At 48.7% G+C, this 22,802-nt stretch overlaps 1 protein-coding gene across 1 annotated transcript; it reads right to left on the bottom strand.

Moving 5' to 3' along the window:
* Positions 1 to 2,770: 2,770 nt before the first annotated feature.
* LOC109735625 (pentatricopeptide repeat-containing protein At5g10690) lies at positions 2,771 to 21,365 on the bottom strand. Its single transcript, XM_020294839.4, has 12 exons — positions 21,077 to 21,365; positions 20,767 to 20,964; positions 20,228 to 20,360; positions 19,005 to 19,096; positions 18,749 to 18,910; positions 18,580 to 18,648; positions 18,341 to 18,473; positions 16,785 to 17,017; positions 15,913 to 15,990; positions 13,471 to 13,539; positions 13,219 to 13,395; positions 2,771 to 3,213 (listed from the first exon to the last, which is right to left on the bottom strand). The coding sequence occupies exons 1-12, from the start codon at positions 21,308 to 21,310 to the stop codon at positions 2,959 to 2,961; spliced, it is 1,833 nt and encodes a 610-aa protein (XP_020150428.1). The 5' UTR covers positions 21,311 to 21,365; the 3' UTR covers positions 2,771 to 2,958.
* Positions 21,366 to 22,802: the final 1,437 nt, after the last annotated feature.

Raw genomic sequence — 22,802 nt, 5'->3', positions numbered from 1 at the left:
CAAATGACCTATACTACCCTAATCCTCGTCAAAGATGTTCACCATCTCTGTGCCCGGCTCCGGGTACATGGGCGGCAGCCGCAGCTCCGGCTTCTGCGGCACCTCCGCGTTGGCCTCCGCATCCATCTCCGCTTCGACCTCGTCGAAGAGCGCGTCGGTCGTTGTCGTTCCTGTCGGATGAACTGCTGGTTAGCCTCCACATAGGCCTCGTCCTGGATGGACTCCAGGATGGTCTGCTGCTTCGTCATCTTGACCGCTTGGGCGACCGTGAACTCCGCCTCCGCGTCCTCCATGTTGAAGCCCGGAGCCGGAGCCGGCGCCAGCTGCTCCGCCTCCTCCGGATCCACCACTTTCATCGGAGCCGTCTGCTGCTCCTCTTCCTCCTCCACCTCCGGCTGCTTCTCCTCCTCTTGCTCCGGCGAGTCCGGAGGCAAGCCGGCCGCGATGCCTGCGGCGCGCCTCGCCCCGATCACGTGCTCAATCTGGAACCGGCGCTCTGGCGTAAGGATAACATAAGTGATCTACTTTTGCCGAACATGGAGAAGCCGGAGGGCGTGGGAAGAGCGGCGGAGCGGGAGAGATATGATGGATGGGCTCGGGCTGGTGGCGCGGAGAGGGATGAGGTGGATGTGGCTAGGGTTGGGGGATGCCAGCCGGCTTAAATAGCCGGATTTGGCCTTGGGTGCCGAGACAGAGCGGCGCCACGTGGCGTTTACACCCCCCACCGGAGGAGACATCCGTCGGATCGCCGGGTTTCTGGGCGATTCTGTGTGAGACCCCATCATCAGTTCAATGTGGCGAACGCACCCGGACGCTCTATGTCCATCTCATATTTGGATTGAATATGGAAGTATCAGTCGCCCCAGACGTTTGAGACCCGTTTAAAGAGCCCGTCTAAATTATGTTTTTGTGACCGGGCTGTTCGCCCGGGCGTTTAAATCGGGTTTGAGGCGCCATGCTCTAAGGCACTTGGCACTATATAATCGCGAGTGTCGCATTAGACGGATCCAACCCGCGTGCACACAGTGATCGGCGGAAAGCCAGCGCACATAGTACGTACACCCAAGAGGCCAAGACGTTGTTCTCGCAATATTCTGTGGCGTTGCATGCAGATACATGCATAGTACTACGTAGCGGCCGGGTAGACCTGCCTACTCTACAGGGATGCGGCCGGCCCGCCGGGGGACGTGCGTACGTACGTCCGTCGCGCTTCTCGGCGGTGCGTGCATGCGCGAGCCGCAGTTTGCGGCCGCCGTGGCGTCGGCCGGCAGGTAGAGGTAGCTACGTGCCGTGCGGTGCGGTGCGGCCCCGTCTGTGTGAGGGCAGTTGCGCGCGACACTCGTACCGTCCTTCTTTCTGGGGAACGTGAGAGCTTTATTCGAAAGGCATTCCCCAAGCTGTCACCAAAAAGGCTGCTCCTCAGGAAGGTAGGAGTGGGCAAATTTGACAATTTTGATCTCGGGACGAAATCATTTCACATAATGAACTGGTTGCGAAACTATTTCACTCCCCTGACTTTTTGTGTAGCGCCCGCCATGCCGGCGCCACACCCTACTGTGCAGCGACTCACAGATAGGCGCTACACGGCCAGCGTCGCATCCATATGTGCCCAAGTCAGCGTGCAGCGCCTGAAAGCTAGGCGCCACACTACACAGTATAGCGCCTGGCTCCTGGGCGTTGCACTAGTACAGCGCCTAGCTCCTGGGCGTTGCATTAGTGCAGCGCCTGAGAGTTAGGCGCCAAGGGTCAGCCGCGTGAAATAGTTTCACGGACAGTTCATTCTGTGATTTGATTTCGATTATAGATCAAATTTGTCAAATTTGCCGTAGGAGGTGGTCCATCGATCCAAACCTTGTCACAGCCTTGCGGGCCGCGGGCAGTGCTGCTGCGGTGCGTGTAATATAGATGCCACTGGCAGTGGCAGGCGTACTAGCTGCGGACCTGAGCCGGCCTCGGCGAGCGAGCGGGTGAGATGGGCAGATGGCTAGGGTTGCGCAAAAGCTTACGTGCCGCCATTGACGTTCTTCCAGGAAGACAAGTGAGTACGTACGTGCTCCAGTGTAGTGCCGCATATCATCTTTGGTTGCTTTTACAACGCTTGCCGCGTTGTTGTCGCTGCATATCATCGTGTTGTAACTAGAAGACTCAGTGCAAACCCATGGCGCGCGGTAGCTGCATGCTGTGGCTAGCAGACTCCATGCAAACCCGTGGCTGGCGCCTATACATGTTGTAACGATACCACCAGGAAGCATAAAAAAATATAGGTACAGAATGCTCCTAGTACAGTTGCTGCTGCGGCCCCAACGGAGTGAATGTCGTAACCGTACGCTCTGCCCGGGAAGCACGAAGCGATGAAGTTACTGCCCAACGGCGCTGCTCATTCATTGAATTGGGACACATGTCAGTCAGGCCTTCAATGGCTAGATCAGAGATTCAGGACATACAAATAAAGCCACTGTACGTGAAGACCTCAATAGAACATAATATACCACGTGTTGTCCTCTGCTTCTTGGTTACCCGTCGGGATCTAAACCTGGACAAAGGTAACAACAGCCAGGCAGACCTATCTAGGATCTCTCCCGCAATAAAATGCTGGCTAGACCTACGGTATGCATAGCACTGCTCTTCTTCCCCATAATTGGTGGTGCCGACTGGACAAAGATGCGTGTACGACAAGCCGGGGCCATCGTGGAGCATCACCCAGAGTCGACAGACACCGGGTGAGAACTTCTGGCCCACTGACACCTTTGCTGCGTGTATGCATCAGAGGTTACATCACTCGCACAGAGCGGTAGGGTCAGCTTAACAGATTTGCCACGGTAAAACTTTCCGCTCTTCTCGATCGACATGTACAGCGTTAAAACGACTTGTCGCTAGTAAGCATACTGATGACGAATCATGGTAGATTCGTAGACAACAACACAAGAATAGCTACGTGTACTGGCTTCAGGATCCTGGCTAGGTGGCTGCCCCCGGGACGCACTCGTCGTGGGTGTTTGCCGTGTTGGCGGTGGCCTCCGACAGGATACCGAGGGAGAAAACGCCCAGCGGCCTTGAGCTGGATGTGTAACTGCCTTCATACATGTTGCCGCTTTTCACCACAACCACCATCTCGCACTTCTCTCTGAGGAGGAGATCAATGACGTGCTCCAGCGAGGTTGAACAAGGCACGCACAGTGGTGGCCTCGCCATTGAAAGAAGAGGCGAGTCCATCTGCAAAAGGAAAATAAAAGTGTTCAGGGTCACGCGAGAATGCTTCCAAGAGAAAATATCAAATATGTTGCAATTGAAAGTGGAGTATAGGTTTGTCCTTCCGTGCAAATCGAAATTACTTGAATAATTAACCCCCTCCGAGTAAACCGACAGTTACATCTGATCTACCATCCAAAGAATGGATTCGACTCGACTCGTATGACGTTGCCCGTACATTTTTCTACTTCTTTCCTGGACAACTGAACCAAGTATCCTAATGGCACCGCCGATGCTTCTGACCGGTGTTCCTCAAACTCTACACCAACAGGCAATAGTGCCTACCGAATATCCGAGCTCATCTGATCTTGGTGAACTACAAAAAAAAACTAAAAGAAACAAAAAATAACTGATTTTTGTTTGCATGTAAGATGTTTGAGTGCGTGAGGTCCGTGTCAAATTTCAGCTTATTTAGACATCTAAGTAGCTCTCAGCAAAAAACCAAATCGGTCGGAATAATGCATGAACAGTACACTTTTTCACAGACCCCAATTTTATTGTTTTTGTTGAGAGCTACTCAGATGTCCTAACGAGCTGAAAATTGGCACGGTCCTCAAGCACTCAAACATGTTCCATGTCAAAAAAAAATCAGATTTCTTTTTTATTTTTCTACTCCCTCCGTTCCCAAATATAAGCTAGAGATTCCAACAAATGACTACATAAGAATGAGTGAATCTACACTCTAAAATATGTCTACATACATCCGTATATTGTAGGAGTGTGGCGTTTTGGTGGCCGAGCACCGTGCAGGCCGGAATCTCGCGCCGTGCAATGCAGCTTCGCGATGTGTGCGCGCTCGTTTCTTCGCAGCTATACAGGGACTGCTAAAGTTGAAATACATCGGGGCCTCGCTGCTGTGCTAGCATTCTACGTGGGCCGTGTGTGTAACCAAAATTTTCACATGTGGTGCTAGGGCCGGCCTGGTGTGTCATTAAATGCTATGGATGGCCCAACTAATGATACCGTCGTCCCCTTCATCTGGCACACTGGATTTGTCTCAAAAAAAATTCTGGCACACTGGATATTCTAAAAGGAAAAAACTGGCACATTGGACATGAGCGATTTCGTCATCGATGGGATGGAATTCTTCTCCGAGGAGTGCCATTCAGGTAATCATTTCGCAGATCTGTCAAAAATTGTGCTTCTTCTAGTTTTGGGATTTGGTTGGGTGTGCGGGGAATATCAACTACTATGATGCAACAAACCCAAAAACGGTTCTTCGTACAAGTTAATGCAGTGCTAGTTAGAAAATACAAATAAAACCGGTGACAAACCTGGTGAGCGCAATTCATTTAAAAATAGAATATGAGCACACAACGTGTTCTTTTAGCTGCTTAAGAAATAAGAAATATTATTTAAAATGAAAAAATAGCATAATTTTTGTCTAGCTTCCTCTGGAAAAAAGTCGCCATAAAAAATGGTAGAGTGCATCTTATTGAAATGATTAGGAACATTGGGTAACATCTGTGGTTGGCAAAAAATAGTCGAACGGTTTCCATCCTTTGTTAAAGGGGTCGACAAGAAATATTATTCCATATGTGTGATTTATCTTCTGCCCATGTGCATATAAGATATGAGGATTTCTTGGAATTTTCACACCTAGAAAATGTCGATTAGTACACTTGGAGTGCCATGGGGTTGACGTGAGCCGCAATTACGGTATGACATCAAAGAACTAAGGGGGGTTGGTGTCTGTTCAATTGGTAACGAAATTATTAGTGCTAGGGGAGCGGTTGTTTCAAAAAAAATGCTTGTATAAAACGACAAACAATCCAAACGCATTTTTGTTGATAGCATGTGAAAATTTCATCATAAACTGAATCCATGCGAGGGTGGCTGTGTTTACGTGTTAAAAAGGAAATTTGTCACCAGAATTTTCTAACAAAAAATTGTGATGCAAAAGTAATTTGGAAAATGCATCTAGACAATTAATGCATTTGAAGGAAAAATGTCATTCCGAGATGTGACAGGCAAAACAATTTGAATTATGCACAATTTCTCTTTTCTTTAAACCCGTCAAGCAAGAAATGATGTTTTCATGACTCGAAAAGAAAGAAAGAAAGAAATGATGTTTTCAGGTGATTTCGTGCACTAAAATGGGCATATTATGTTGGCGGTTACACACTGACGATTTGTCCTAGAAAATTTGATACACCAAGTTGGACGAAGTGGCGCAGCTCATGGTTTGTTAACTAGCCGGAGGGACCATGCGATGTGATCTTTCCCAGTTCGCTTCTGTTATGACCGGTTTGGTCTATACCAGAAAGAGGCCCACCGGGCATTAGTATTAGGGGCTTGACCCACAAGTTATATTAGGCAAGTTATATTAGGCAAGTTATATTAGGCAAGTTATAAATACTAGTTGTAAGACACCGTTTGAGGCAAGCAATAAAGATATTATAATCTTCTGTTGCCCGGCTCCCCAAGTAGCCAGAACCCTAGCCGCCGCACCCAACCCTAGCCGCGACGGCGCCTCATCGCCGGCGCGCCCGCTCCAGCCCTCGTCCTCCTCCTCCTTGTCCGTACAATCTACGCCGGAGGCCCGGTAGGAACCCTACTCCTACCAATTTGGTATCCAGAGACACCAGGCCGATCATGTCGCTTCCTCCATCACCGCCGCCGCTGCCATCCACGTCCGCCCCGCCGCCGCTGCCGCCAGCGCCGGCGATCACGTCCGGGACCATCACCACCACCGCGCCAGCGACGACCACCACCACGGCGGATCCGCCCCCGCTCCTGACGCCCGAGGAGGTGTCGGGCACCCTGCGAGAACTCGTCCACGCCGTCCGGGGCATCTCCCTCTACCTCGCCGGGCACCAGCCCCCGCCGCCGAGCGCCGCCACCACCGCCTATGGGCCGCCGCCGCTACAGTGGTCCGCCTCCGCCGCCGCCGCTACAGTGGTCCGCCCTACGGAGGGGCGCCTCCGCCGCCGCTCCTACTGCCGCACTACCCGGCCGCGGGAACGCCTTGGCCAGCATGGCCGACCGCCACCGCATCGCTGGGGGGCCCGCCTCAGCAATTCCTCCCAGCGCCACCGCCGGCCCCCACGACGCAGGCGACGGTGCAGCAGCACCACCAGGCGCCGCCGCCATCGACAGCACCACCACCCGCGTCCCGACCTACTGGCCGGCCCCTTCACCAGGTGCAATTCCGGCCCTCGCCATCGCCGATTCCCGCATGGGCGGCCGGCTCGTCTCCGGACCCGGTGTATACTACGGCGCCGGAACACCCAATGCCCTCCCTCCGATTTGATCGTCCCTCCAGCTCGGCGAACTACGCCCCAGAGATCCCCGACCCGGCACATGCACTGCCGTTGACTGCAGCTCCCGGGCACGGTGGCCCGACACCCCCTCGCTTCGCCAAACTGGACTTCGCCACTTACGACGGCACGGAGGACCCCCTTAACTGGCTCAACCAGTGCGAGCAGTTCTTTCGAGGGCAGCGGACGCTCGCTTCGGATCGTACCTAGCTCGCGTCCTATCATCTCCGAGGCGCGGCGCAGACTTGGTACTACGCCCTCGAGCAGGACGAGGGCGGCATGCCACCATGGGAGCGCTTCCGGGAGCTTTGTCTCCTCCGGTTCGGGCCTCCTATCCGCGGGAGCCGACTGGCGGCCCTCGGCCGCTTGCCTTTCACATCCACGGTGCAGGACTACGCCGACCGCTTGCAGGCCCTGGCATGCCATGCGCCGGGTGTCTCCGCGACTCAGCGCGTCGAGTTATTTGTGGGCGGATTACCGGACCATATTCGCGTGGACGTCGAGCTCCGGGATCCCCCCGACCTCCAGACAGCCATGTACTACGCCCGGGCCTTCGAACAGCGAGCTCAGGCGCTGCAGCAACCGGCCGGCCGGGGCGGCCGAGACCAGCGCCGACTCCACCATCGCTGGGCCAGCTTCCTCCAGCCACGACGACCGCACCTCCGGCCACCACCCGGCCCTTCCGTCGGTTGTCACCGGCCGAGCAGCAGGAGCGTCGCCGTCAGGGCCTCTGCTTCAACTGTGATGAGCCCTACACGCCGACCCATGTCTGCCCCCGCCTATTTTACTTGGAGACGGTCGACTACACCGAGGCGGACGACTCGACCGACGAGCCACCACCTGCGGCGGCCGCGGACACACCCGCGGATTCCACGGCGACGGCGTGCGTCGTTTCCCTCCACGCTCTCGCCGGCATCCGTGGCGAGCGGACCATGTTGTTACCGGTGACGGTCCATGGCGAGCGGCTGGTGGCCCTGCTGGATACTGGCTCCACCCATAACTTCCTGCCCGCGGCGACCATGCGTCGGCTAGCACTGCCGACCACGGGCGGGGAGCGCCTGCGGATCACGGTGGCAAACGGCGATCGCCTCCGGTGCCATGGGCTCGCCCGCGACGTTCCCATCTCCATCGGTGGCGAGCACTTCTCCATTACATGTGCAGGCATCGACCTCGGCTGCTTCGACTTCATCCTCGGGGTGGATTTTCTCTGGACCCTCGGGCCCATCCTGTGGGACTTCGACGCACTCTCGATGACGTTCTGGCGGCTGGGCCGCCGCATCCGGTGGGACGGCCTTGGGAGCACCGCGCCAGCCGTGCCACACCTCCAGCTGGCCGCCGCGTCCCAGGAGGCCGAGCACCCCCTCCTGGATCCCCTTCTACAGCAGCACAGCGACCTCTTCGACGAGCCACGGGGTCTTCCACCTGCCCGGGTGTACGACCATCATATTCACCTCGTACCGGGCTCCACCCCCGTGGCGGTTCGGCCCTACCGCTACCCTCAGCTGCAGAAGGATGAGTTGGAGCGACAGTGTGCCCTTATGCTCGCGGCAGGCATCATCCGGATCTCCACGTCGCCCTTCTCCGCGCCGGTGCTTCTCGTCCGTAAATCGGACGGCACGTGGAGTTTCTGCATCGACTATCGCGCCCTCAACGCGCTCACGCTCAAGGACAAGTTCCCTATACCGGTGGTCGACGAGCTCTTGGATGAGCTCCATGGGGCGCGCTTCTTCACCAAGCTCGATCTCCGGTCGGGCTATCATTAGGTGCGCATGCATCCAGACGACATCGCCAAGACGGCGTTTCGCACCCACCATGGCCACTTCGAGTTCTTGGTGATGCCCTTCGGCCTCGCCAACGCCCCGGCGACTTTCCAGGCCCTGATGAACGACGTCCTTCAACCCTACTTACGGCGGTTTGTGCTTGTTTTCTTTGATGACATTCTTATCTACAACGCCACCTGGGCCGAGCACCTCCAGCACGTCGCCATCGTCTTCAACGAGCTTCGGGCGCACCACCTCCACCTTAAGCGCTCGAAGTGCTCGTTCGGGACACCTACCGTCGCCTACCTCGGCCATGTCATCTCGGCCGACGGGGTGGCTATGGACGCCGACAAGGTGGCGGCCGTCTCTGCATGGCCGACGCCTCACTCGCCGCGGGCTCTCCGCGGGTTCCTCGGCCTCGCCGGCTACTATCGGAAATTTATCCGGGAGTTCGGGCTCATCGCGGCGCCCCTCACGCGGTTGCTTCACCGCGACGCTTTCGCCTGGGACGACGAGGCGACGACGGCGTTCGAGGCCCTCAAGGGGGCCCTTACGACGGGCCCCGTCCTCCAGATGCCCGACTTCGACCGCCCGTTCGTGGTGGACTGTGACGCCTCGGGCGCCGGGTTCGGCGCCGTGCTTCATCAGGGCGATGGGCCCCTCGCTTTCTTCAGCCGGCCTTTCGCTCCACGCCATCTTAAGCTGGCAGCATACGAGCGGGAGCTCATTGGCCTTGTACAGGCCGTTCGTCATTGGCGGCCGTACTTGTGGGGACGGTCCTTCCACATTCGCACGGACCACTACAGCCTGAAGTTCTTGCTGGACCAACGGTTGTCGACCGTACCGCAGCACCAGTGGATCAGCAAGCTCTTCGGCTTCGACTTCTCCGTCAAGTATCGGCCGGGCCGTCTTAACATCGTGGCCGACGCGCTGTCCCGTCGCGACTCCGACCCTGCTTCCTCCACCGACGAGTCCGCCGGGGCGGCCCTGTGCATCCGCTCCGGGCCGACGTTCGGTCTCTTCGCCGACATTCGCCGCGCCACTGCGACGGCCGACGACGCCGTCCTTCTTCAGCAGCAGCTCACGACCGGCGACCTGGAGGAGCCTTGGCGCTTCTCTGACGGACTGCTTCTCCATGGGCGCCGGATCTTTGTTCCGGCGCATGATGATCTCCGTCACCAGGTGTTACAGCTCGCCCACTCGGCGGGTCATGAGGGTGTGCAGAAAACCCTCCATCGTCTTCGCGCCGACTTCTACGTCCCTGGCGATCGCGCCCTGGTCCGCGACTGGGTTCGGTCTTGTCAGACATGCTAGCGCAACAAGACGGAGACCATGAGGCCGACTGGCTTACTTCAGCCTTTGGAGGTGCCGTCTCAGGTTTGGGCGGATATCTCCATGGACTTCATCGAGGGCCTTCCCAAGGTGGGCGGCAAGTCGGTCATTCTCACGGTGGTCGACTGCTTCTCCAAGTACGCCCACTTCATCGCGCTCGGCCATCCGTGCACGGCGGCGTCAGTGGCCCGGGCCTTCTTCGACGGCATCGTCCGTCTCCACGGGTTCCCTGCTTCGATCGTCAGTGATCGGGACCCAGTGTTCACGGGCCATGTCTGGCGCGATCTCTTCAGGATGGCGGGTGTCCAACTCCGCCTGAGTACGGCGTTCCATCCTCAGACAGATGGTCAGTCCGAGGTGGTTAACAAGGTCATTGCCATGTATTTGCGTTGTGTGACAGGTGATCGGCCTCGCGCTTGGGTGGATTGGCTCTCTTGGGCGGAGTACTGCTACAATACCTCTTATCACTCTGCCCTGCGCGCGACGCCGTTTGAGGTGGTCTATGGTCGACCACCCCCGCCTATACTTCCGGTGGACCCGGAGACGGCTCGGACGGAGGTTGCGGGTGACCTTATCCGCACTCGTGACGAGATGCTTGCTGAGGTTCGTCAGCGTCTCCTTCAGGCACAGCAGCTGGCCAAGCACTACTACGACGATCATCATCGCGAGGCGGAGTTCGCGGTGGGGGATTGGGTGTGGCTGCGTCTCCTCCACCGCTCTACGCAATCACTCGACCCGCGCGCGAAGCGCAAGCTCGGCCCTCGCTACGCCGGGCCCTTCCCTATCTTGGAGCGCATTGGGAAGGTGGCATATCGTCTTCAGCTTCCAGCCCGTGCTCGCATCCACGATGTCTTCCATGTTGGGCTGCTCAAGCCTTTCCGAGGCGAGCCACCGGCGGCTCCTCCGGCGCTTCCTCCACTCGCCGATGGTCGCATTCTTCTCGAGCCGGCAAAGGTGTTGCAGGCGCAGCTCCGTCGTGGCGTCTGGTTCATCCTCGTTCAGTGGGCGGGCCTTCCGGAGGAGGAGGCTACTTGGGAGCAGCGTGACGAATTCCGCCAACACTATCCAGACTTTCAGCTCGAGGACGAGCTGTTTGCGCAGGCGGGGAGAGATGTTATGACCGGTTTGGTCTATACCAGAAAGAGGCCCACCGGGCATTAGTATTAGGGGCTTGACCCACAAGTTATCTTAGGCAAGTTATATTAGGCAAGTTATCTTAGGCTAAAGTTATAAATACTAGTTGTAAGACACCGTTTGAGGCAAGCAATAAAGATATTATAGGGAACATTTGGATCTCAGGCAAGCGCTCGCCTAGCCTGACCCAGCAAGCAGGCGAAGCATTTGGTTTCTGGACGAGCACACCTCGTTACCAGCAGTTTCCAGCTTTTCTCGCGTTTGAGCGAGCGAGCCGATTTGGCTCGCCTCCGTGGGCAAGGCTGGCCCTGCCTAGCGAGGCAATCAGGCGAGGGATCCAAACGTTCCCATAATCTTCTGTTGCCCGGCTCCCCAAGGAGCCGGAACCCTAGCCGCCGCACCCAACCCTAGCCGCGACGGCGCCTCATCGCCGGCGCGCCCGCTCCAGCCCTCGTCCTCCTCCTTGTCCGTACAATCTACGCCGGAGGCCCGGTAGGAACCCTACTCCTACCAGCTTCCTAGCCAGAGTACTATTTGAAGCATAGCTGCTGATATTGTTTTCTCTTAGCTGCTTCACCAAGTCTCTGGTATACCTATCTATGTGCCGGTGCGACTTCCAGTGCAGCTTCTCCATGCGGTTAACCGATTGTGCATGGTTGTGCTCTGTTTTGTGTTCACATATGTACCACCCCTTATAATCTGATCTAAGCACCTGCATCAATGCGCCGCATCCACACCTTGTCGAGCGGCTGTTTGATTGCAACGGCTTGCCCTCAGACTGATAGTAACTTTTTTCACCTGTTTAGCGAATCTCAGAATCCGTAGTATCGTTTGTTGTCAGAAGAATTTAGTTGGACATGATCTGTTTCCAAATGTGAAATCTCTTGTTTGGTCCTGTATTTGTGTTGCTTTTGCTTGGTGTATCACCTAATATGCAGGCTCCCCCCCCCCCCCAAAAAAAAAAATTTTAACCCAAAACTGTAGTTTTCTCTTTGAGTAAGGTTCGCTTAATGTGGAGTTTTCTGCTTCAGGTTAAGAAAAGTTAAGTAATCATTCTAAGAAAAGGGGGGAATGCAAACCTGAAAAATCATTATCATCTAAACAAAAGAAATTGATACAATGGAATACATATGTGAATGAGAAAGTTGATCATGTATTTTATAAGACGTTGAACAAGTATTTGAAGAAACGGTGAAATAAATATTAAAAAATGTTGAACAACGATTTGAAAAAAATGTTGAACAAGTAATTTTGAAAAAAAAATGCTGAAATAAGTATTAGAAAACGTTGACACAGAGAAATGAAAAAATTTATGAACAAAAAATTTGAAAATGTTTAATAAGCATTTAAAACTGTTGAACATGTATTAAAAAATCTTGACGAGTGTATGGGAAATGTTAAACTAGAATTTGAAAATTGCTGAATAATGTATTTGAAAAGTTGAAGACATACTAAAAAAATGTGGAACGAATATATAAAAATGTCGACCAAGTATTTTGAAAAAATGTTGAATAAAGTATCAAAGTGTTGAACAAGTTTGTGAAAAATATTGAATAAACGTTCGGACTACGTTGCACGTGTATACCCAAAAATGTTGATCGCTTATTAAAAAAATGTTTTTCGCGTATGGGAAAGAGTATAATGAAAACCGAAAGGAAACCATGTTTTTCGCGTATGGGAAGAAGTATAATGAAAAACGAAAGGAAAAAAAATAAAAACCAAGTGAAAAAAAAGGAGAAACCCAAAATATAATGTTGAATAAGAGAAACTCGAAGAAAAACAAGAAAACCAAACATGTTGACCAAGTCAATTCCGTGCCGTGTACATGAGGCAGGGACTGTTGCGCGCGTGAACGAGACATGCAGGTGTGCTGCATCTCGTGTGCCTGTTATGCAGCTGTGCTGCACTCGTGTGCCTGCGTGTACGTGAGCCAGCAGTGATTATTTAATACTAGCAAATACGGGCGCTGTACACCAGACTATTCTATGGATACAGTCGCTATACGGTAGCTTTATGCACGCTGGGCACCGATCGCGCCGAGCACTGACGGGGCTGATTCCGGCCTGCAGGGTGCTCGGCCACCAAACACCATTTTCGATATTGTAGTCCATTTGAAATGTCTAGAAAGACTTATATTTAGGAACGAAGGGAGTAGTATTTTTTTTTACTGTTCATAGGCAGGAGGGGAGCAGATGAGCTCTGGAGCCATTTAGCCGCTCTCCTATGCACCGCCATACTTGAGCTTTATTAGGCCAATCCAAGCAATAACAGTACATGCATTTTCGTGTCATCTAGCCTACTTCTCTAGTTAACACTTAACAGTGGGCAACTAATGAACACAACACAGATTTTCAACGGCGTAAGTTAATGCTGCCAGCCACGCCCAGCTTCTACCTCACCAGGTACTATGCCGCCCGTTAAGATGTCAAAATACTGTGCCTTGCAACAAAATTCAGTTCCAGCTGTTCCAAAAGATTTCATACCTTGGTACAATCGCGGCTGTGAACTATTCCAACACAACTTCCCCAGTCATTCACAAGAGGAACTGCAGAGTCTTTCAAGAATCGCATCGCAACATTTTCCAAGATCAAGTCAGCACCTAACGGTCGACTTTCTCGAAACGGAATCATATACTTCTCAACAGGATCATTCAAGAGAATCTACAATGTCATTAGACAGAAGTTAAGATAACCAAGTTAAAGTGGATATTAGATACAACGAAATGAATACACAACCTGTGGAAATACATGTGGTCTAAGAGGAGAGTTGGTGAATCCAGATAGCGTTTCAACTTTGAGTGCCACCTGGTATGAACAGAAAGGAACAAAACTTAACAATGACCGCGTTTCCACTTCGTCAGATCAAGTTCATAGAATTGGCAAAACAAACAGAATATTTGCTATATCATCCTGGCACCCAGTCCCATCATCGAAAAAACTTTGCAGTTTCACCAATCCAGATATACATAGGCTAAACTAGCCAACAAAAACGTCTTATATTTTCATACGGAGGGAGTATATGTTGGCCCTGTACTTCAGAAACTAGACTGGCAATGCATAAGATGAAAACTAAGCAAGCATTCATTTCAGGAGAGAGCTCATGTACCAAGGATAGATAATTATGCTCCTGCCCTTCACAACAACAAATGGCATGCAAGGCTCGAATAAACTATTTGCTTCATTAGTTGCATGAAATGAATCCATAGAAAATGTTCCAGCTGAAAACTTGCATCCTATATTGAAACCGCCGCCATTTCGTGGATGGGTAGTGGATCTGATTGGTAAGCCAGCGGATTAAAATATACAAGCTGGGCCCCAAGATTGGGGTTCGGGTCGAAAAGAGAGAAAACGAAAACATTCACATAAACACTGGCGCAGAAATAACTTTCTGGCGATTGTTAGGATATCGGTTATGTTTGAGGGTCGGCCAGAGGAAGACGGATTCAGCTAGAAAAGCAAGGGTTGTGGTGCCTTGGCTATCGAGAGTTTGGGGATGCCCTTAACAGTTAGTATCCCAGGTAAGTAAAGCTCAGTCATAGGTCTTCATAAGTTGACTTATTACTTCATATCAAGGATTACGAGTCGACGAGTCGTTCCGAGGTTGAGACTCATAGACTAATCGGACTAGTCTTAGACTAGTGCTAGACTAGTCGACATAGTACTGTAGTACTCAACTACTAATACCTAGTAGTAGTACGTAGTAGTATGTAGTAAACTGTACAGCACATTACAGTATATACATAATAAAACCAGCAGTGCTAGTCAACACTTGTCAGGCCCAGCCCAGCTCAGCACCGTGCAGCACGCCCCCCACCCACCAGCTGGCCCATTTGGCCCAAGTGGCCAGCCTACTTAGTCCCCCAACCACTGGAACCCTAGCTCTCGATCTACCCAATCGCCGCCGCCAGCGCCATCACGCACAGAGCACGCGCGCACGCGACCCGCGCCTCCTGCCGCCTTCCGCCGGCCTCAGCCGCTCCCGCCGGCGAGCCCGCCGACCACCGCCATGCCTCCTCCTTTCCTCTCCCCTCTCTCTCTCTTCCTCCTCTCTCGTCTCAAGGCCGCGCGCACCTACGGGTCACGGCCATGGCCGCCGCCTGAGCACGAGCTCCGCCTGGCTGCCGCACTTGGCTGCGCCATCCGCCGTCCCAGCGGTGGGTGGCGGCGGCAGTGGCAGGCCAGTGGGTGCTGGCGGCGCCTCGTCCCAGCTGAGGCAGCTCTCTCTGGAGCAAGCCTGGATTTTTTTTTTAGTCGAACGACTCAAGATGCACGACTAGTCCAGACTAGTCGTCGATTAGTCCTTCGACGGCTCGACTCGTATTTGTAGTCTACACGAGAAAAGGAGTCGACAGCTGGAGTGCGACTCGTAGACTAGTCGAGCGACTAGTCTAGACTAGTCGTTTGACTCGTAATCCATGCTTCATATGTACCAGTCAGATTTGTATCCTCTCAAATTGACAGGACAGGAGGTCATAACAATATCATGAATACTGTATTTAACAACTAGAGCATCTGTATCTCACCAAAGATATATGGTGTCAGAAGGAAGAAATTCCTGAGATATAGTGGTTAGAAAGCAGATCAATGCTCCTGAACTTTAATTAGTGAAACTAACAGAAAGATGGCCATATTTGCTTCCAGATTAAAATAATAGAAAAGCATGTGATCTCATCTCAGTACACAGTGAGTTTGCTGAAGAACGCATTTAGAATTTAGAGCAGAAGAAATAATACTGGACACTTGGACAGGACAGCAATATTTAAGTTACATGCATACAATAACCTCTTAAGTTACAATAGCCTCTTAAGTTACATGCATACAATAACAAATCACAATGCTCAAAGCAATTGACATTATATTCAACATGAACACTACAACTATTTTATACTAGTAACAGAATAAAAGTATGACTTAGGCACAATTGTTTCCTAACCGAGCTAACACGAAGAAACATGCCAAGCACCCTCTGTAAAGAAATATAAGAGCATTTAGATCACTACTTTAGTGATCTAAACACTCTTATATTTCTTTACAGAGGGAGTACATTTAAATCTCAGAACTCAAAACATCGCAAAGTCGTATTGAGATTCCGTATATGTACTTTTATAATCGAAGCAATGAATGAATTAGAATTAGTACTTAGATTACAAACTTCAATGCAGAATTAAAAGAACATACCAGGCCTACTCTACTTCTCCAAGAGAAATGCTCCTTCCCGTTAACTATTCTTCTGAGAAGTCTTCTAGCCACGTCTACCTGTACAACAATAAATCAGCCAGCAAGGCATTGAGTCGCATGAAAATGGGCATTTGAAAATCTCAAGACTGTTTTGGCAAAGAGAAAAGACACTGCAAAGAGTGAAGAAATCATGATCATTGCACTGCTGTATTGCATCTGGTAACATAGTCATGTTGGAGTTTATCCAATCACAGGATCACTGGAGAAGGCCTGTTTTTTCCTTTATAGTTTTACACTCAGTCTTGCCAAGATCTTTCTTAGACAAACAAAAAAATAGAGGAATCTATTCACAAGATTTCGACAGCACATAACACAATCTTTTAAAGTGATTAAAATCATGCAATTAAGAAACAAAATAATAATAATACAGTATCCATCTAGTGTGGTATGACAAATGGGGAACAATATACTCTTAGCACCATAGTGAAGCCTCATAGAACCGCAGAAAACAATGAAAACAACAATGTGACTTCAAAAAAAAATTACACGAACTGAAGACAGTGAATTATCTACAGGTTTGAAACAACATGAGAATATATTTGCACGAAAGGACTTTGAAGTTGGTTCATTGGGCAAGATCCCTTCAACGGTACATAGACTTTTAACAGAATATACTTTCGGGTGCATCCATGGTAAGCACGTCAGCACTACAGGTGCAACTGTTCTCTTACATAGTATGCATCCCACTACAAAAGGTCTTGTTATTTTACCAAATTCTGTAAAACTTCAGTAGACTTAGCAATCAACTGACCGAAGTATTGCATGGACAGCAAATCCAAATTAATTTCTGACTTGCCTCTTGTTTAGCGTACCTGATTGTTATTTATAGCAGCCTCCATTAATAGCTCATCTGCCTCTTGTTTAGCTGAACGGCTAATGGATCCAACTGAATCTGGCCACATGCGTTCTTTCAATCTCCTTACCATATCAAAATCACCTATAGTAGCAAAAGCTCTCATGATTGAAAGATAAAGATGAGGTTTGGGCCTCAAGTCTTTGTTGTCGCCAGCCTGCTTTATTATCTCACCAAAAATGCAAAGAGCCCCTACAACAACAGAAGCATATTAGGACATCTACACCCAGAAGGTAGCAATATATTTTAAACCAACCAGGCTACATATTCAAACATGAGAATTCTATTTGCAGTTACATTGTGCAAGAAGATTTTTGTAAGAGGTGACAACTAAGGGCGCAGCAAGATTGTCGCATACAAATGTTTAGGTTTCTTCCTTTCTCACAATATATGGTCCAAATATAATGGAACATGCAATAGCACTACTTTTCTCCCAATATGCTGGTCATGATTGTCTTTCCATATTTATGTTCACATAAATCATTGATGTCAGATTGGCATCCTGGACCGGCCAGGAACTAAGAACTATAAAGGAAAAAAGTCACGTAATGTTTTTCTCAAAAACAGAAGGTCACACGAGGCTTAATTGTTACAGAGGTTTAGGCAAGTAAACATCGAGTTGTTATGTGCTGGGTCATAAATCAAATACGATGGGAAAAAAAACAGATGTGGAAACCAGATTCCAATCATTTCATATCAAATTGACAGTTGCAATGTGTAACTCAACCACTCTAAGAGCAAGTCATCCACAATTCATGACAGAAGCTCTAATTTTGGCGTAAGATCCCTGAATAGGATGATTTGGAATTAATAGCTTGGTTAAGAATATCGAAAATGTAACTGTGTCTTGAGGGCTAGTTTGCATGGAAAGGGATTAGACCTAATTCCCTCAGATGGGACTGAAAACTGAACAAAAATCCATAAGAATAAAAGGAATTGGGTTTAGTCTCTGTCAATTGACCCAAACAAGCCTAAATGTGCTTTTATAAATTGGATATGCCGTTTCCCCATTTGGGATATAAAATGGTAAAATAAGGGGTGTTAGAACAGTAGCACTACTAAGGTCTCTCAATTAGAAAATAGAGTAACATCAAATTTTAGGATGACAGCTGGGAGCTAGGCCACTTGTTAGGGCGTGTACAATGGTGCTATCTTATGAGTGCCATGTAGGATAAATGGTGAGGTGGAGGAAAGAGAAACCAGAAGAAAAGGCTTGCCTTCTTCTAATTAAGAGATGATCTCTTAGGAACAATATCTTTTTTTTTAGGGGTCTTAGGAACAATATCTCTCACCACATATTTAGGTATATCTAGTTACTAGAGATAACATTAAGAGATAACCCATTGTACATCATTTGCTATTGACATCTCTAGATTATGTGACGGACTTAAGATAGGACTGCATTATCAACCACTGTACATGCCCTTAGTGATATACCGCTTCTATTTTCCAACCTGTAAAGATGCAGTGTGTTACCAAGCAAATTGGCCCACTAAAAATTAATATATAGCTTACCGTCAATGGACCCGCAAGCTAGAAAGGCATCTGCCATAGCTGTGTATGCAGTCCTGTCAATTGAAACAAGTGATGATTTCATCTCCACCACAATCTTCAGAACTGAATAAAGATCTTGGCTATTTCCTAGACCCTGCAACATGCTTCAATAACTTGCACAATTAAAATCATAAAATGATGCTGAATACACAATTAACCAAAATAGCATGTCAAAGTATTTAAGGCAATCAATGAATAACCTTAAGTAATGTTGTGTAGGTAACAGCATCCGGGAGGAGTTCAGGATTATCATCCCTTTTAGCTTCATCCTGCATTTATGAGCAACTAATTTTCATTGACGAGGCAACTACATGTATATGCAAGAAAATTTTGTGGCTAAAACTGGCCTTTCCAACCCTTGTGTGACACCTTCATATCTTCAAGAAATTGGAAAGCCTTCTCAATCTCTGCTGATTTTACACATGCAAAAATGATGGTGTTGTACGTCAATCTATCAGGCTTCAATCCTTGACGCAAGATCTCATCTTTAACAGTTAACGCTCCAAGAGGGAAGTTGCTTTTTATGTATCCCTGGAGGGTGTCCAATTCAGAAACTACAATTGAGACAGTAATGCAAAAGAACAGATAACTTAGGGAAATAATTGCAAGGGAAACTAAGAGATACCTTCATCAGTAAGTTGTATAGTAACACAGACTGTCCTTCGTAAAGGACTTGGCGAAAACGAGCAACGAGAGCATTGGCACGCCTCATATCTCCTGGACAAAATATGAAGTTGAATTTCATCAGTAACCGTACAGCTAATGTAGGTAAGAAAACTTTCCAGTGGTAAACAGCTATCCATAGAATATTGTAATAAAAACAAATAATCTATAATGAGAACATGTCATAAGCATAACCAATCAGCAACACATCAAACTTGGCTCCACTACACTATGCAACAAAAAAAAACACCCAAAACCTAAGTACATAGGGCTATTTAGTTAGTGATGTATCCTTTTGTTATCTCCACTATACGAGTAAGTATTCAGTAGTGACATGCCTTCTATACCTCGACGAGGCTTTCTTGAGAGTGGTGTGTGGGGTATATTGTGAGCGGGTTCTGACAGTCTTCGCCCGGTTTTCTGTTGATTAACCGGGCAACTCTCTTCTTCTTAATTGATGGATGAACAAATCTATTGCCTCCGTTTCAAAAAAAAATGCAAGAAATGCGGCCAATGGCCAGTTTATTTACAACAACAGCCTTATTTGTTAGTGGCTTCATAGCCAAGTTATCTGCTTCAATAGAGCTCAATTCGGCATTGTGGTGGATTATGATAATCTCATTTGTCCAAACTGCTTTGGCTATCTTACTGTATGTTTAACTAACTTTTTCCTACTTCCATGGCTATTTTTCCACAGCATATTATAAAATAAGTTCAGCAAAACTAGATTTCAACAAAATGTGGTGTGATCTGAAAAGATTGCTTAGAGGTGGCTCATGTGTGCAACCCATTTTGATATACACACAATAAAATACTCCCTCTGTCCCATAATGTAGTGTCAAAAAAACGTCTTACATTATGGGACGGAGGGAGTACAATTTACTCACTGAAACTAACACTATATTTTAGGGCATGGGCATGCCTGTGTAACCAGAATACTACTTATACACCAGAATACTGCTTCCGACAGATGAGCCAATTGAATTTAGGACTTTGATTCTGATATCAGTTGATTTTTATGTATAAGCTATTTTTGTAATTCCGACCAATGACTTATTCTCGCCATAGTGTTCTTCTTAGACTTCTAGTAGTTGTCTCTGGCGTCTCTAGTGATTTTGTGCATAAGGGGCAATATACTTGGTGCAACATACAAACATATTGTAAAACGGTCCATCTTGCACCAACCTGCTTCGATAAGGGCGTTTAGAAAACCACATAAAAGATGAGGAGAGAGCCGGGGGCTCCCATCAGAAGTATCTTTCTCAACTGATTCCAGTATCTCGAACGCTTCATCAATCCTTCTAGCTATCCCCAGACCCTTCAGTTATAGCACATTGATTATAAGATTGTACCAGACACTTATTTAAACTAGGCAATCAGCAAAATACACCACGTATTTTCAGAGATATCACTGAGGTTAATCCCTTGAAGGTGCAAGAATGTAATGTGGTGATTAGAGAAGGAATACTCTGAGGAGCACAAATAGAAGGCAGCTGCCCCTCAAAAGACAAATATAAGGCGGCTGTTCATACAGAGTTAACACATTGATGGCTCAGACAATCTGAGATGGAAATTTAATGGAGTTCATAGAGCATGGTGAATGCATTTGAATATGACGCAAAAACTCGAAATGGCACCTAGAGCGTTCATGAATCATAGCGGTCCAAATAATGAATGTCTCAGGCAGCACTGGTACACGAGTGGAAGGGGAGAGGGGGGCATACCTTGAGCAGGATGCCGTACGAGACGCCGTCGACGCCACACCCCATGGGCCCGCGCATTTCGTCGAAGAGCTGGACCGCGAGGTCGACGTCGCCGCAGCTCACGCAGGCCTCCAGCACGGCGTTCATCACGATGATGTTGACACCCCCTCCCCTTCCCGAGCGCGCGCGCCGCTTGGACGCCTCCACCTCCGCCATGATCTGCGCCCGCCGAGCATCCGCCACGAGCGCAGCGGAGCCTTGAATGAGAACGGGAAACCACCCCCAATCTAAAACCGACGGGACGAATGGGTCGGCAGCAGGGGTACCGTACCTGGGCGAGCTGCCTGCGGCGGGTGAGGTCCACGATGCGGGCGGTGAGGCGGCGGAGGTTGGGCGGCGGGCGCTGCTTGTTGGAGGAGGGGCGGGGGGCGGGGCCGGGAGGGCGGGCGGAGGAGGGGTAGGAGCACGAGGAGACTCTGGAAGCCTCGGTGAGGGTGCGGAGGCGGGGCTCGCGGCGGGAGGAGGGCGGCGAGGGGGAGAGGAACCGCGGCCTCATCAGCATCATCTCTTCCCAGGCGGTGAGCTGCGACTGCGAGCGTGGGCGGGAGTGGATAGAGGAGGGGTCACCGCACCGGTGGGTTTTTTTTTTTTTTTGAGGGGTCACCGCACCGGTGGTGTGCTGGTGGTTGCATGCTCGGCGTGACACTTCGCGCGGATTTTTTCTGGGCCCTGCCCAAACCTGGCCAGATGGGCTGGCACGGCCCGGCCCACGACATGCAGCCCGCATGCTGTGCACCCAGGCCCAGACACGGCCTAATTGTAAACATGCCGGCCCAGCGGCATGTTTGGGCCGCCGGACCGTGTATTATCAGCCTATTAGACTGTTTGGCTGCGAGTGCTATATCTCGCATATTTTCGAATAAAATGGAGTCAAAAATGGGTGCGCGCGAGGGATCGATGTTGGCATCTCCTCATTGCTCCGCAGCTCTGTTAGACAATGCGCTAACATCGAGATTGCGCAGTGTACAATACATAGGGCGCGACCTACAAGAAGGAAAAGAGCCGGTTTTTATACATTTTCTTTTTTTTCGGATTTTTGTTTCTTTTCGGGTTTTCAATGCTTCTTTCGTTTTCTTTTTTCTTCGCTGTTTTTTTTTACTCTTTTCGCATTTGATTCGTTGGTTTATTTTTCATTTTCTTTTTTTCGTTTATTTTGTTTCTTTTGGGGTTTTAATTTATTTTGGTTTTCCTTGTTACTTTTGGTTTTATTTGACAATTTGTATATATGTCAACGGCATTTTCTAATACACGATTAACATTCTTCCAATACATATTTAACACGTTTTAATACATAGTCAATATTTTTTCTACACACATCTTAAATATTTTTCAAATGATTTATTAATATTTTATAAATACAAGATTAACAATTTTTTAATACATGGTCAACATTTTTGCAATACACACTTTTTAAAAAATTCAACTACTTGATTAAAAAAATCAAATACCACATTAACATTTTCTAATACATTATCAACATTTTTTCTATGCATATTTTAACATTTCTAAATGCTTGATTAATATTTTCTAAACGTAATATTAACATTTTTGGAACACATGGTCAACATTTTCTAAGCGCATTTAACATTTTTCAAATGTTGATTACCATTTTTTAAATACCTGTTTCAACATTTTTTTCAAATCTTGATTAACATTTGTATATACATGACGGAATTTTTCATCATTTTTTAACACATGTTCAAAAAAATTCTATACACATATAACATTTTCCAAATGCTTTCTTAACATTTCCTCAAATACTTCATTGACATTTTATATACATGAGCAAATTTCTTTCGTCATTCAAATGCATGGTCAATATTTTTTCTATACACATTTTCACATTTCAAATGCTTGCTTAACATTTTTCAAACATTTGTTCAATATTTGTTTTCAAATGCTACTTTTTAAAAATATATGATTAAATTGTTTCATACATATTTTATGTATACATTTTTTATGTACATTATAAATATTTTCTTTGTACACATTTAACA

The sequence above is a fragment of the Aegilops tauschii genome, chromosome 5, assembly GCF_002575655.3.
Source record: "Aegilops tauschii subsp. strangulata cultivar AL8/78 chromosome 5, Aet v6.0, whole genome shotgun sequence".
In the NCBI taxonomy this organism is placed as follows: Eukaryota; Viridiplantae; Streptophyta; class Magnoliopsida; order Poales; family Poaceae; genus Aegilops; species Aegilops tauschii.
Note: the sequence above shows the minus strand (reverse complement) of the source record. Positions and strands in the feature narration are given on the sequence as shown.